At 47.6% G+C, this 12,859-nt stretch overlaps 1 protein-coding gene across 2 annotated transcripts in view; it reads right to left on the bottom strand.

Annotated features, from left to right (window-relative positions):
- CLIC6 (chloride intracellular channel 6) overlaps nucleotides 1-10,489 on the bottom strand; it is a 36,708-nt gene extending 26,219 nt beyond the window's left edge. Inside the window, exons 1-2 of one of the 2 annotated variants that reach the window (XM_037378190.1) lie at nucleotides 9,251-10,489; nucleotides 8,780-9,208 (exon numbers count right to left, since the gene is read on the bottom strand). In XM_037378190.1, coding sequence (XP_037234087.1) covers nucleotides 8,780-9,208; nucleotides 9,251-10,213 — 1,392 coding nt within the window. In that variant the 5' untranslated portion in view covers nucleotides 10,214-10,489. Of the gene's footprint in view, nucleotides 1-8,779 lie in introns of both variants that reach the window. The other variant, XM_037378189.1, reaches the window with a different exon arrangement.
- Nucleotides 10,490-12,859: the final 2,370 nt, after the last annotated feature.

The raw sequence follows: 12,859 nt of genomic DNA, 5'->3' as shown, positions 1-12,859 counted from the left end.
GAAGCTAAATATTTTTACGAAGGAATTAAAACACTTTCTTTTAGTGCTGACAAGGCGGGTGTTATTGAAAGCAACTGGAATGGAGTCACTCAACTTTTTCAGGCTTTTATCAGTAAATAATCAGACATTGCAAATGGAAATGCATACAAGTCCTTATCACAGCGTGACATTTTATTATCTGAGTGAGAAAATAATCAGTAACCTTCACATGGCATTTACTTATGTTCTTTGGGCAAAGTCCGAGGAACATGCAATTTCTTACTTTTAAAGCAGTAGGTGTTTTTTGGGGAGACACAAGAGAGTACAGTCAGCAGCAGCACAGGAGTAAGTCTCTATGCTTCACTTCCCTTTCCATAAGATATGTATAATATTTCATTATATTTCACCTTACTCCCTTTACTACCTCTGAAGAAGAGGGCTCTGTCTCTTGCTAAAAAGTATACAGATACCACCAATTCAAAGTGACTTCACCACAGATATGCACCCTAAAAAATGCAGTCATAATAATAATTTCCATTATCACTTCTGCTTCACAATATTTAAACAAATTTCTACAAAAGAGCCATAAATATAATTTTGCATGGATCTATACGAAACTATAAGAAAGGCTGAAATGCAGAGTCTCTGGGATGGCTAACCCTGGCTGGTACCTGTCAAAGTAAAGAGCCTCAAAAGACAGAATTGTTTGTGTAAGTGGAGTGATCACAAAATTGCCTAATCCTCTTCCCGTGAACAGGGCAGCAAAGTGCTGGAGAGAACTGATTTCAAATGGAAGAAGACATGGAAGAAAAAGTTGGTTCAATAGTAAAGCTATCTAATAAATACAATTAAGACTTTTTTTAATCAACAAAAAAATGGTTTACTCTTAGGGGTGTTATTAAAACCAAAACTCAGATTCTCATGAGGACTGGGCATAATTTGTTATACCCATGCTGGGAAGGGGACACATCACCTTTTCATCTTTTTAATACCTACAACATTTTGGTTTCTCAAAGCACACTTACTCCACAAGTGATCCCAAAATCCATGGGAACCAGAGGCCACTGAATACCATTTAAAATCTACATACTGCTACAATAGGAAATAACAGCAAATACCTTGCCTAACCATAAGGTTGCCGGATATTCCTGGCTCCTTGGATTTTATCTTTCTGATGTTGTCTCACTTTGCAAGTAATTATTATATGTCAATAGTGTCAAAGAGAGAGCAGGAATAATTCTGTAACTCTGCGTCTGAGCAACTGGCTTGGGAGAGAGATGCACACTAATCCTCCGCTTATGGTCCAGGTAACATCTCAACCTCAATTGCTTGCATCCCACACCACTGCCCTAAGTACAGGGCTAACAATACAACTGCTACTGCCTCCTCCATTTTGGCAACTGTGCCTAAAAAAATATTTGTGAATGAATCTAGACCTAACACTGACAGGTGATATTTCCTCAAAAAAAGCTCTTAAGTTTTATTTAATGAAGACCATTTGCAAAATTTCATCTGAATTTATTAATAATGTAATTTTAATATAGTTATGCTTTTCAACTAATTGGCCAAATCCCTTTCCTTCCCTCATCCAGAAAATCATTCGCCACACTCCAATGTTTTGTATCTGTGAACGCTGTGAGTCCTATAGACTGGTTTGTTATTCATCTGTATACAAACATGAATCAAGCCCCAAATGAAACAGACAGCACGCAAATTCCCAGGCACAGCTGCATGATAATCACTTCATGCAGCAATTATCAACATTTCTGAAGAAGGCTGCATCTCTCCCAACAGGACTTATGAAACGAAGGTTCACTTCAGACAAGCAGGGACCGAAGGCAGAAAGCAGACAAGGAAAACTTCCATCCTTTACCCTGGCCTGCGATGATCACAGGTAAGATCAGCTTTTTAATGAAGACAAAACTCAAGGGGCAGAGGCAGTACGGCTGAATTTGGGCAGCAGGCTGATCTCATCAGAAGTTCCTGCTCATTTCAGCCAGCAGGAAATCCAAGCTGTGTCCTGGGACTGAAGCAGGAAAGTGTCCCCTGTTTAGCGAAGGGCTTAAATAGCACGTGAGTTTAAGCCTGTGCTTACAGTAAAACACATGGTGAGGTGCTTTACTGAAGCAGTGAGCTGAGAAGAAATAAAAAATAGGAAAAGGTCTAGGAATGTACCTTTGAAGGCATTTACTTTACTTCAACACTTTTTTTGCCTAAAACTAGCCTGCAAACTGCAGAGATCTGCAGCCACACTGAGAATAGATAGATGCTTAAGGCTCGTACAATACTATGTGCACATGCAGTTTTAAGACTTCCAAAGTATGGACAAAAAGATTACTTCAAGAATTATGACTAGATTATATTAAAAAAAGGGCAACTCTATATTGCTGATTACTATTGGTTTGCATCTTTCTGGAACAAGACTTGGCCTGTCAGTTGTCAGAACCAACACTGGCATAAAAAGAGTACACTACTGCTCTGTCAAGCACCTCTCCAGGAGCAAAGCAGCAAAACTAATTCTGGTGTTGTTTTCAAAGCTATTCTTTAATCAGCAGCTCAAAGGATCCTTGTGGGTTTTTTAGCAGTCTAAGCTCTAAAAAGGTGACAACCTGAATGGCCAGAAAGGAAAGCCAGTAAAGTAAAGAGTAAAAAAAGTGAGAAGTAAAAATGAATAGGATTGCACATTCAAAAAATTTGCATAGCTCTTTCAGGAAAAAGATTGGCATCATTGCCTTTCAAACTAAAGTCTCCCAAGGACAGTTTTATTGAAGACTGCTGGAAGAGTACTCAGCCTCCAGAAAAACTGCTGCAGGTGCACCCAACATGCACAATAACCTGAAGAGTTATGAAAAGAATTTGTAATGCTAGTTCCTCTTAAGCTGCATTAGGGAACCTGAAATTACCATATTCCAGATGAAAAAAAGTAGCTGAGAAAGGGCAAATACCCATGGGAAAGGAGCCAGCTTCCTGCTTTGTACAATGCTCTTGGAAACAGAACCCCAAAATGTCTTTGAACAAACACACCTCTGCTGATTCACTACTTTTTGTACAGCTGAATGTAGTCAAAGAGTCAAAATCATCACCATACAAACAGCTAATTAACCAGCAGCCAGAAAAGCGGGGCTATGCTGGTTTTGCTGGGCAGCCCCACAAAGCTCAGTCCTGACCAGCTCCAGTTTGATTCTGGTTTCAGCAGAACCAGTCTACGCAGTGCCCATGCTCTACTCCAGGGGAGGGGCTTTCTCCTGAATGAGTTTTCCCCTGTTCTGGGGTAACTTTCATGACGACTCAATTATAAAAGCCAATTGGTCTCATAGCCAACTGTAAAACAAAATACCCGAAAGGACGGTGGAGGGAAACAACGTATTAAAAACATGATGGGATTTTAATGGCAGCAGTGTGGCACCTGAGAAAAAGTCCTACTTTCTGAAGAAGGTACATGAAGTAGAGTTCAGACAGCGAGGAGAAAGGAGCAGACGTGTTTCTGAGGGGAAATAAGGCATGGTTTTGACAGAAAGCAAAATGCAGCAGCACTGGTTAAGACAGGGGGAAAGAAAAGCTGTCTTCTACCATTGCCCAAACCATACCAAATGCTCGCTTGCCCATTTCATGACAATTTGTCCCTCTGTAGCATCACGCAAATCCAGTGTGCTCACCTTTGCCAAGCTCTGGGTAGTTCCCTTTGTCTGGATAAATATCCAGTAACTAAACCTCTCCTCAACCTCTTTTAATCCACAAATACGCCAGTAGTGTAACTCCACACATAAAAATCTTTACTTTCACTTTCCTGACATCATATAAATACTGGGCTCCTACAGTGAGTCTACACTAAAAAATGACAGTAAACACCTACTTGCATTTTGATACAGGATGTCAGCTATTCTACTTACAAACTATACCCATCTAACTGATTTACAGACTGATTGCACCGATGAGCAAAAATCAAGATCTTAAGCAGAAATACCTACTCAGTGATTATACTGTAAATGTTTTCATCAGGCATCAGGTACAGCACAGAGACCACTGAACGGGCATACAGTCTAGGAGGTTTTTTCCAGGGATCTGAGCTCCTGCTGCCCATGGGCTTCTTACCAACAACATTCAAAGCCCAGAAGTTCAGTTTATACTTCAAATTAAAGTTATATATAAACCACAGGCCCATCACATAATGGAAAAGAAGATTCTTTTCTGTGCTCTAGTATGAAGCACCCATTACCATTTAAGTTGGATACACTAACTGCGGTGTTTGGAGGCACAGCTGCAAACACTTGTTGTTCCTATGTCTCTACTCACAGCGAGGCTTTTTTTTTTTCTCATTTATTGGCACTTTGATAATTCAGCACAGCTCTAAGTACGTCAAGTCAGTCAAACACATCTCAGGAACGCTGCAAGGAAATTCTGTTTCAGTAAAGTAACCTTGGTCTCTGGTAGGGATAAAATAGCTCTCTGAATGAAGATAAATTACTTTGATTTAGAAACCAAGAATGTCACAAAACTGAACAAAGCCCATTACTTTTCATTGGATAAAATCTATTATCTTAAGCTCATGGTCAGCTTTTACTATATACCATTTAACCCAGAAACTAAGCAAGAAATGTTTTGCAAGATGAGCGATTTCAGAGAAGGCCTTGTGTTGGCTGTGTTCAGCACTTACAGATAAATCACTGTCCCTAGAAATCTTTAGAATGATGAAATCTGCAGTTGCAATTCTGGTGTTTAAGTTTCCTATCTGTAAGAAAATTTTACATTCATTGGTATGTAACCTTGGAGGTTTTATTTTGAATTTAGAAATGAACTCTTGAGTCCTACATAAATGTTTGAATTGCTTAACATTAACCAAAGAAGTTTAGTGAAAGTACCACTATATTCAAATGGTAGGATAAATCTATGACATTTACAGAAATTCTCTGACAAATAAAGGGCTTTTGCTACAGAAGAGGGAGGGAAAAAAAGCACACATATACCACTGACCTTAGAAAACCAGCTACCAAACTTCAACATCCACACAGTGTCCTACCCAAGGTGCCAGATATGCTTAAGTGAATTACCAAAGACCAACTGGAAAGCATATCTGGATGACCTTTGCAAACATCTGACTTTGAAACACCAAAAATATCAAGTATTACTATCTAAAGGAAATATATGACAGATGTTGTTTCATGGGAAAATGGAAATCAAGCAACTACCTAGTGAAACCCTCAAAGCAATTCTGATATGGTCTCGCTTTTATAGCCAAGGAGTCTTACGTAGTTCAGCTTCATTAAGTTCAGTTGCTCAAACAACCGTCTTAGTGTAGTCCATCTGATATCGAGCTGCTGATCCAGAAGGACATTATCTCCTACAGATGCTGCTTACCCTGCTAAGTGCTAGAGTATCTCAGATAGCATGAGGTCTCAACATTGGATCCTGGGTGTCTTTGAGTTCAAACCACATAGCACTTTGGCATAGCAACCCAAATCAGCTTAGAAGAACAACTGCTGGTATTCGTGCTTGTGGAGCTACCAGGAACTTTGCCACCCACCTCACAGTGGGAGGCACAAGGCGACAGGGTATTTGCAACATTCAAATACATATATGCAGAAATAAATGAACCAATGCAAAGCAGCAGGAAGCAGAAGAGAGAAAAAAAAACCCCAAAACCAAAACTAACAAACCCTCTAAAAACAAGCTATATCTGAAAAGTTTCTTTCTGATGATGATCCTCCTGTTTGTTATTCTTGAAACATTATTACTGAAAGACTACCAAGCACCTTTAGCATGGAAACTGTGAGGATCATTCAATCACTATCACTGTATTCTTGTGAGTTTTCTCCTACTATGGGACTTTAACATTTCTCCGTATATGTATTGTGCTATCAAATCATGGCACAGCCCTCCTGTCTCTAGCACTGTGCATCCAGGCACAGAAAACTGGTAGACAATCCCCACCTTGCCCACTTACAAATATGCCAGAAATCAACAGGCAGCTGAAATGAACAGAAATAGGCACAAAAAGAAGTTAGGAACAGGACAGACAACAATATCAGTATTTAAAACAGCCTAATCACTCCCCAGTTTGTAGTGGCACTGTAGAAGGGCAGAGTCTTAAACAGTGGTTTGAAGAAGGTCAGGGAGCTGATGGATAATATATTTACAAGGAAGTCCCCAGCTGCATGGGAGAAAGCACACAAGATGCTTGCTGAGAAATGCAGCAGATGGGTGAAAGAGGTCAGTGGCACTTGCAAAGTAGAGGTGAGTGTCAACATCTCAAAAGCACGTTAGAGCTAACAGGCAGGTACAGAGTAGTGATATAATGGAGCACAAGAGGCATGGTCACATGCATTAGAAACATCCATTTGAAGGGAAGTGTTTCAGGCTGCAAAAAAGTGTTTGCATTCAGCGTGGATCATCTCACTTCCTTAACCCTCAAGTTTTAGTCATTTCTCAGGAAAGAGCACCAAATCTGTGGACCACATGCTATGGTCTGATACAAACATTCAACAGTCCCCAAATGCCAGAGTTCATGCTGTCCCACACTGGAAACTGCTCTCCCTCTTTTTCCCCATCAAAATACATCAGCAGCTATTTAAGCACTGCATTATGTATGCGCTCCTAAAACCTACTTTAAGCCACCACAGAGAACTTCCATTCTCCTTCTTTTTGCCAAGAGAAGGGTAGAAAGATGGCAAGTGCGTCTTGAGGCAACAGCAAAAGCAGCATGAACATGAACTCTGCTGACACGAGGAAAGAGAAGTGCTCCTCATTTCCCAGCACGGCGGCCCTGGCACATTTTGGTGGATATGGAAATGCTGAGCTCTCCAGTAGGCATTTTTTTTCTACCATTAAACTGGAGAAACTCATGCCAATCTCAAACTATAACACTAATCTGATCTCAACTAAAGAAAAACTAGTTCTAGGTGAGGTAAAATATTCAAGCCTTGTAAAACTTCTCCAATAAAATCATTAGAAAAGCAGCTGTATTATTTTCTAGGCATTCTTCAGTTACTAATGCTAAGTTGATCATAAAAATGCTCCTTCTTCTGCCTTTAATAATTCACAAATATTTTCAAAACCCATGCTTAATCCTAATATTTGAAGACTACACAGTCACAACAGATGCTGTTGTTATAGGCTGCTCTCTAATTCTGGCCACGTTGTTCTTCCATAAAGCATGCACTGAAGTGCAATAATGCACATGTAGCCTTTATGACTTCAGCCTCTGCCACTCTCCAGCATTCCCTGATGGATATAAGAGCATAAAACAAGAATTTAAGAAGTTACAAAAGTGTCTCTGCAAAGAGGGGCTGTTGATCTGTGAGCCAGAATGTCAGTGTATCACTTCTGCCAGGCTCAAGTTATAGGTCCTGCTGTTCGACACAAAATCACATTTTGGCTTCAGTCTTACCATCTCGCTGCCATACACCAACCTGACGTACAGAGTTGCTTTTGGACCACTGAATACATCCCAGCTTGCATGCTAAGGGGAGCAACTGGGGCACATTCACCAACATCAGCCGTTATCATTCATCTTTCCAGTATGACACTATGCAGTGTGTCCAACACTGCTATGTATAAGCCTCAGCGCATTCCTCAGCCTTTCCTACATAACAATAGTTCAAAGGAGGCTCAGCCTTGAAAAAAAGGAGTGTGTGCTGAGATGGGATAAACCAAGGTATGAACACTGCTTCAGCCCAAAGCCCTCTCACCCAGAAGGTTGCCAATAATTTTTTCTTTCACGGTTATTTCTGGCTGCTACAGAAGCAGCCTCAGTCAGCTCAGGAGATACAGTATGTGCACGGGAGTTATTGCCTGTAGTGGAGAAGGTCCCAAATGCCTTCTGCTTCCCTGTTTTAGTTCCCTAATTTTAGGCCTAGTCTGAAAAAAATATCCCACCGCGCTCCATACTTACTTAGTCCAGCAAGGTCAAAGAGGGAAGAAAACACCTTAGGATGGTTTATATGCACAGAAATTTCACATCTGGTATTTCATCTCTGTGGACTGATGCTGTTTCCATGCCAAGTTCCACTGATTTTGGTGGAATTCCAGGCACAAGCTAGAAAAGCCCTAAAGCTCTATACCATAAAATACCAGAAACTAGTTTTAAGACCATTACAATTTTTCTCTTTTTCATCCATTTCTTTGTAACCTAACTCTTCCCTGCCCAAACATATACAAAGCGGACAAGTACAAGGGATGCTACACTGCTGGGCAATTTACTGATTCTTTGAATCCAGCCTTGCCAAATTTTGGGGCAATTATCTAAGTGTTGACCATAGTGGCATAAGGTGTTCTCAAGGGATTTTAAAATCTTCAGAATGAAGCAAGAACAAGTCACAGCTAGCGATTCCAAACAGATGCTGCCGAGTACATCCCCACCCCTGCCCCAGGCCCACGGTGAGGAGAACACAAGCAGAAATTGCTCCTGAGACGACAGAAACAGAGATAGATCCCTGCACACCCTTCCCATTTAAACCTAGAGAAACCTCAAGTAACCCAGCACAGAATCCATGAGGGGAAACTATGGGGGAGACCACCCTGCAGGTCAGGTGTGTGCTTCTCGGGGTCCAGCAGCACCACCAGCCCCAGGGCCGAGGGGACAGGCAGCGCTGGCCTTCACCCAGCGCATGGGGAGCCCTGTCCCCTCCTGCCTGCTGCCTGCTGAAGGAGTGAGGAGCAAGAGGCAAGTTTATTTGGGGCATTAATAACGAAATCAGCTTTGCCTGCCACATTTAAATGCCACTCATCACATGAGCTGCACGGGGCTCCTGGAGGAAGGGAGGGTCGCGAACCCAGGTTTCCCCAGCAGCCGCTCACACCCTACCTTGACGAAGAGGGAGATGTCGTGTTCCTGCTTCTCCTCGTCCTCCTCTTCCTCCTCCACGGCGGCCGGCGAGCCCGTTTCGTCCTCCTCGTCCTCTGCCCGGCCCCGCACGCCGTTCAGGCTCCGACCTGCCGCGTCCCACTCGCCGCCCTCGGGGCCCGGGGACCCGCCGCGCTGCCCCTCCGCCGCCGCGCCGCCTTCCCCTGCCCCCGAGGCCGCGCCCCCCGCTCCTGCCCCCGCCGGGGCAGCGTCTCCCCGCTCCACCGCCTCCGCTCCGTCCTCGCCGTCGGGACCGTCCGGCGACCGGCGTCCGCCGTCGGCCTCCCCTCCGGGCGGCAACGCCACCTCTGCTTCCCCGCAGCTCTCGGGAGCCGCTTCGCTCCCCGACGGGGCCGCCACCTCCTCGGGGACTGTCCCCGCCGGGGCTGCCTCCCACACTGCATCTTCGGGGACTGTCCCCGCCGGGGCTGCCTCCCACACTGCATCTTCGGGGATTGTCCCCGCCGGGGCTCTCGCCGCAGCCTCCGCGGGGTCTCTCTCCTCTGGGCCCGCCTGCCTTTGCGCCTCTTCAGGGTCTCTCCCCGACGGAGCTGTCCCCGCAGCCTCTTCGGGGTTTCTCCCCTCTGGGGCTGCCTGCCTTAGCGCCTCTTCGGGTTCCTTCCCCGACAGAGCTGTCGCCGCAGCCTCCTCGGGGTCTCTCCCCTCTGGGACCGCCTGCCTTAGCGCCTCCTCGGGGTCTCTCCCCTCTGGGGCTGCCGCCGCAGCCTCTTCAAGGTCTGACCCCGCCGGGGCTTCCTCCCTCACTGCCTCTTCGGGGTCTGTCCCTGCCTCCTCTCTGTCTATCTTCGTAGGAGCTGCCTCCCTCACTGCCTCCTCGGGGTCTGGCCCCGCCGGCGCCGGCTCCGTTCCCGTCGGGGCCACGGCCGCGTCCTCGGAGTCTGTCCCCGCCGGGGCTGCTTCCTTGGGCTCCGTCCCCGTTGGGGCCACCGCCACGTCCTCGGGGTCTGCCCTCGCCACTGCGGAGCCCTCGGCTGCGTTTACCCCCGCGGCCGCTGCCACCAGTTGCCCTCCTGGCAGACACTCGGCCCCCGGGCTGCCCCCGCGGAGCTCTCGCTGCTCAGCCCCCGCCGGTGCCTGCCGCTCCGCTCCGGGCCCGCCCGGGGTCTCCGCCGCCCCCTCGGGTGCGCCGCCCCCCGTCCCGCCGCCGGCCCCGGGGGGCACCGCCGCAGCGGACAGCTCCTGCACAGCCGCCGACTCCCCGCTCAGCCGCGGCGCCTCGCCGGCGGGGGGCCCGTCCGGAGGCTCCGCCGCCCCCTCAGGGGACGCCCCGGGCTGCGGCTCCCCCCCAGCCGCCGCTTCCTCATCGCCTCCCTCCCGCGGGATGTCGCTCCCCTCCGGCGGCGGGGCGCCGGGCCGCCCCGGGCTCTCCGCCATGCCGGCCTCCCCCGAGGCCGCTGCCCAAGAGCGCAGCGGGGCGGGCGCGTCGGGCCGCCGGGACGTGCGGGAACCGGCGCAGCCGCCGCCGCCGGGATCAGCGCCGGGCACCGACGGGGGGGGACGGCGGCGTCTGCGCACGCGCGTCCGTGTGTCCGTGCGGGGGGCGGCAGCCGCAGGTGCCCGCGCTCCTCCTTCCGCACCGCCCCCGCACGGGGTGAGCCCTGCGAGCCCCCCGCCCCAGACCCTCCGCCTCGGCGAACCTCCCCACACCGGTCCTGGCTGCAGCTGGCACGGGAGGCGGCGGCGAGGGCGTGACCGTGGCGGCACCGAGCGCTGCCAGGCCCCTCCTCGGCCCCCTCCTCCCCGCCCGCTGGCCAAAAGCTTGCCGCACGGCGCCAGCCGCCTCCCCCCCCGGGGCTGACCGGGCACGCCTGGCAGGCACCTGCCGCCTGCTGTGCCCGGGCCTCGCCTCACACCCCAAAGCTCCCCGAGCCCCGTTTCTGCCCTCGCTTTTCCCCTTTGCCGCTGCTCACTCAGGCACAGTGTTTCTAGCAGCCCCTCCAGGCACCCTGCTGCTGTCCCCGCCACCAGCCTGGCACCCACCAGCCCTGGGGCCGCTGGCAGGTGGGGGTGACAGCCACCCAAGGGCTGAGGGTTTGCTGGCCACTGGAACACGGAGAGGTGCGCCATTTCCCAATTCCAGGTTTACGAAGGGAACTACTAATACCCCCACTGCTGCTGACAGGCTGAAATTGGCAGAGCCCCAACAAGTTTTGCAGGATTTCTTAAAAATACAGGTGAACCTATGCCTGGTCTCAGCAGCCACAGAGTTTCTGAAACGTATTCTCAAGCTGTCACATTATTAAGAAGGAAAATGTAACCTTATCAACTTGCAGAAGTTGTAAGAGGGAAGATCCAAATGCTGCATAACAAAACTCGATTCGCGTACTTCTAAGTACCTTTCCTTCATATGAGACCATGCCAAGTGCCATATGCCTCTGCGAGAGTTTGCATTCAAACCTGATGAGAAACACCATGTTCTGCGCAGAGCAGGCAGCTGGTGTGAAAGAAGTGGTAACTTTTAGTTTGGGTAAGGCAGCTGCTGGTTCATCCCGCAGGCCTTCTGTTCCAGATGAAAGACATTTTTTCACACTTCTGGTAAGTTCTCTGTCTTGTGGAGGCACTTTGCACACAAAAAAAGACGATCAGCAGGTTCTGGTGTGAGGATAAGCTTCAGTAGTTTTGCTTGTAGACAAGAAGTCAATTTCCAGGAGCTGCAGCCTGCTCTAGTTGCACTCTGCTCAGAAGTGATTTATCTGAAAGCATTACTTAGGCTATTTGAATGGAAAATATTCTAGTTTTCTAAGTACAGACAGAAAAGTGGATGGAAAAGTTAGCTGACAGGAGCAAGGTATGATATTTAAAACCCATGCAGTTAAACAGTTTTATGTGTGTGTATATAAAGACACTTTTTTATATTTGAGAGTGGAAAGAGTGGGGAAAAACTGAACACAGGGTTTTGAAATGGATGGGAAGGGAGAAGATGCAGCCAGAATCTTCCCTCAGATGGGAAATACTGCAGAATAAATCATCTTATCAGGTCAAATACGTGCTCTGATAAAAATAAACAAATAGGCAAATAAATAATCCTACAGCCATTTTCCATACAATTTATGCTCGTTTAGAGGTGTGTTGCCAGTGAGACACAAGAACGGGGCAGCTGTGGTCAGAAGGGATGTTTCTTGAAGATTTAGGAATGGCAGCTCAGCATCTGGCAGTGGAGGTCTTGCAGTTCATCCTAAGGCAATTATTTCACTTCTTTCTTACGGTTCTGGTATCAGTAGAATGATACATCTCAGTCATCTCTATTTCTACATAGATAATATTGGTTTCCTCATCGTAACCCTTGCTGAAGGGTTCTTAACCCTTAGCTTGAAGGTTGGCCGCATCCCCCAGATGCAATACAAGTCCCACCTTACAAAGCTTTCAGATACGAGACAGAGCTGTCTTCAACTGTACAGACCATCCACAAGCACTGCCGTGTTGCCTGCTGTCCAGCACTGGATAGGACGCTGGCTGGAAGGAAGAAGGCTCACCTCAGGTTTTCACAGTGGGAATAAAGAGCAAAGCAACATCCATGGCATGAAAGTGGTGGGAATTTTGCAGGAGGAATGATTGCAGGTCATAGACACAGCCACTGAAGTCAGCTGGCTGGGTTTATATGAATACTGCTTTTGGCTGTACCCCTTGGGAAGCCCCCTCCTCCTCCCAGTCCCCATGAGCTCAGTTGTGCTCAGCTCTGGTAGCTGATGGGCCCCGACAGCTGGGTTCCCTCTGCAGCCCCATGTGGCACAGCCTCCTCTGGCTCACTGGAGCTGCCTGTGCTTAAGTGCTTCTTCTTTTCAACTGTCCCTTGGATTTGCACCACTTTCTGTGTACACCTCCTTCAGGTATCAGTTTCAGGTTTTGCTCAGGTTGTGAGTTTGACATGGGACTTGCATCCTGCTGATCTGATGGAACTGCAAGATGATTGTCTCTCACCGGTACTTATTAATTGCAGAGCTTATTCATTAAAATCAGTATCTTATTTTTCTTCATATGCCTGTTCCCTGCTCTGTAGCTCTTAGTACAATACAAGTTGAG

Source organism: Falco rusticolus, chromosome 2, assembly GCF_015220075.1.
Source record: "Falco rusticolus isolate bFalRus1 chromosome 2, bFalRus1.pri, whole genome shotgun sequence".
NCBI lineage: Eukaryota > Metazoa > Chordata > Aves > Falconiformes > Falconidae > Falco > Falco rusticolus.
This window is presented reverse-complemented; position numbering and strand designations above follow the sequence as displayed.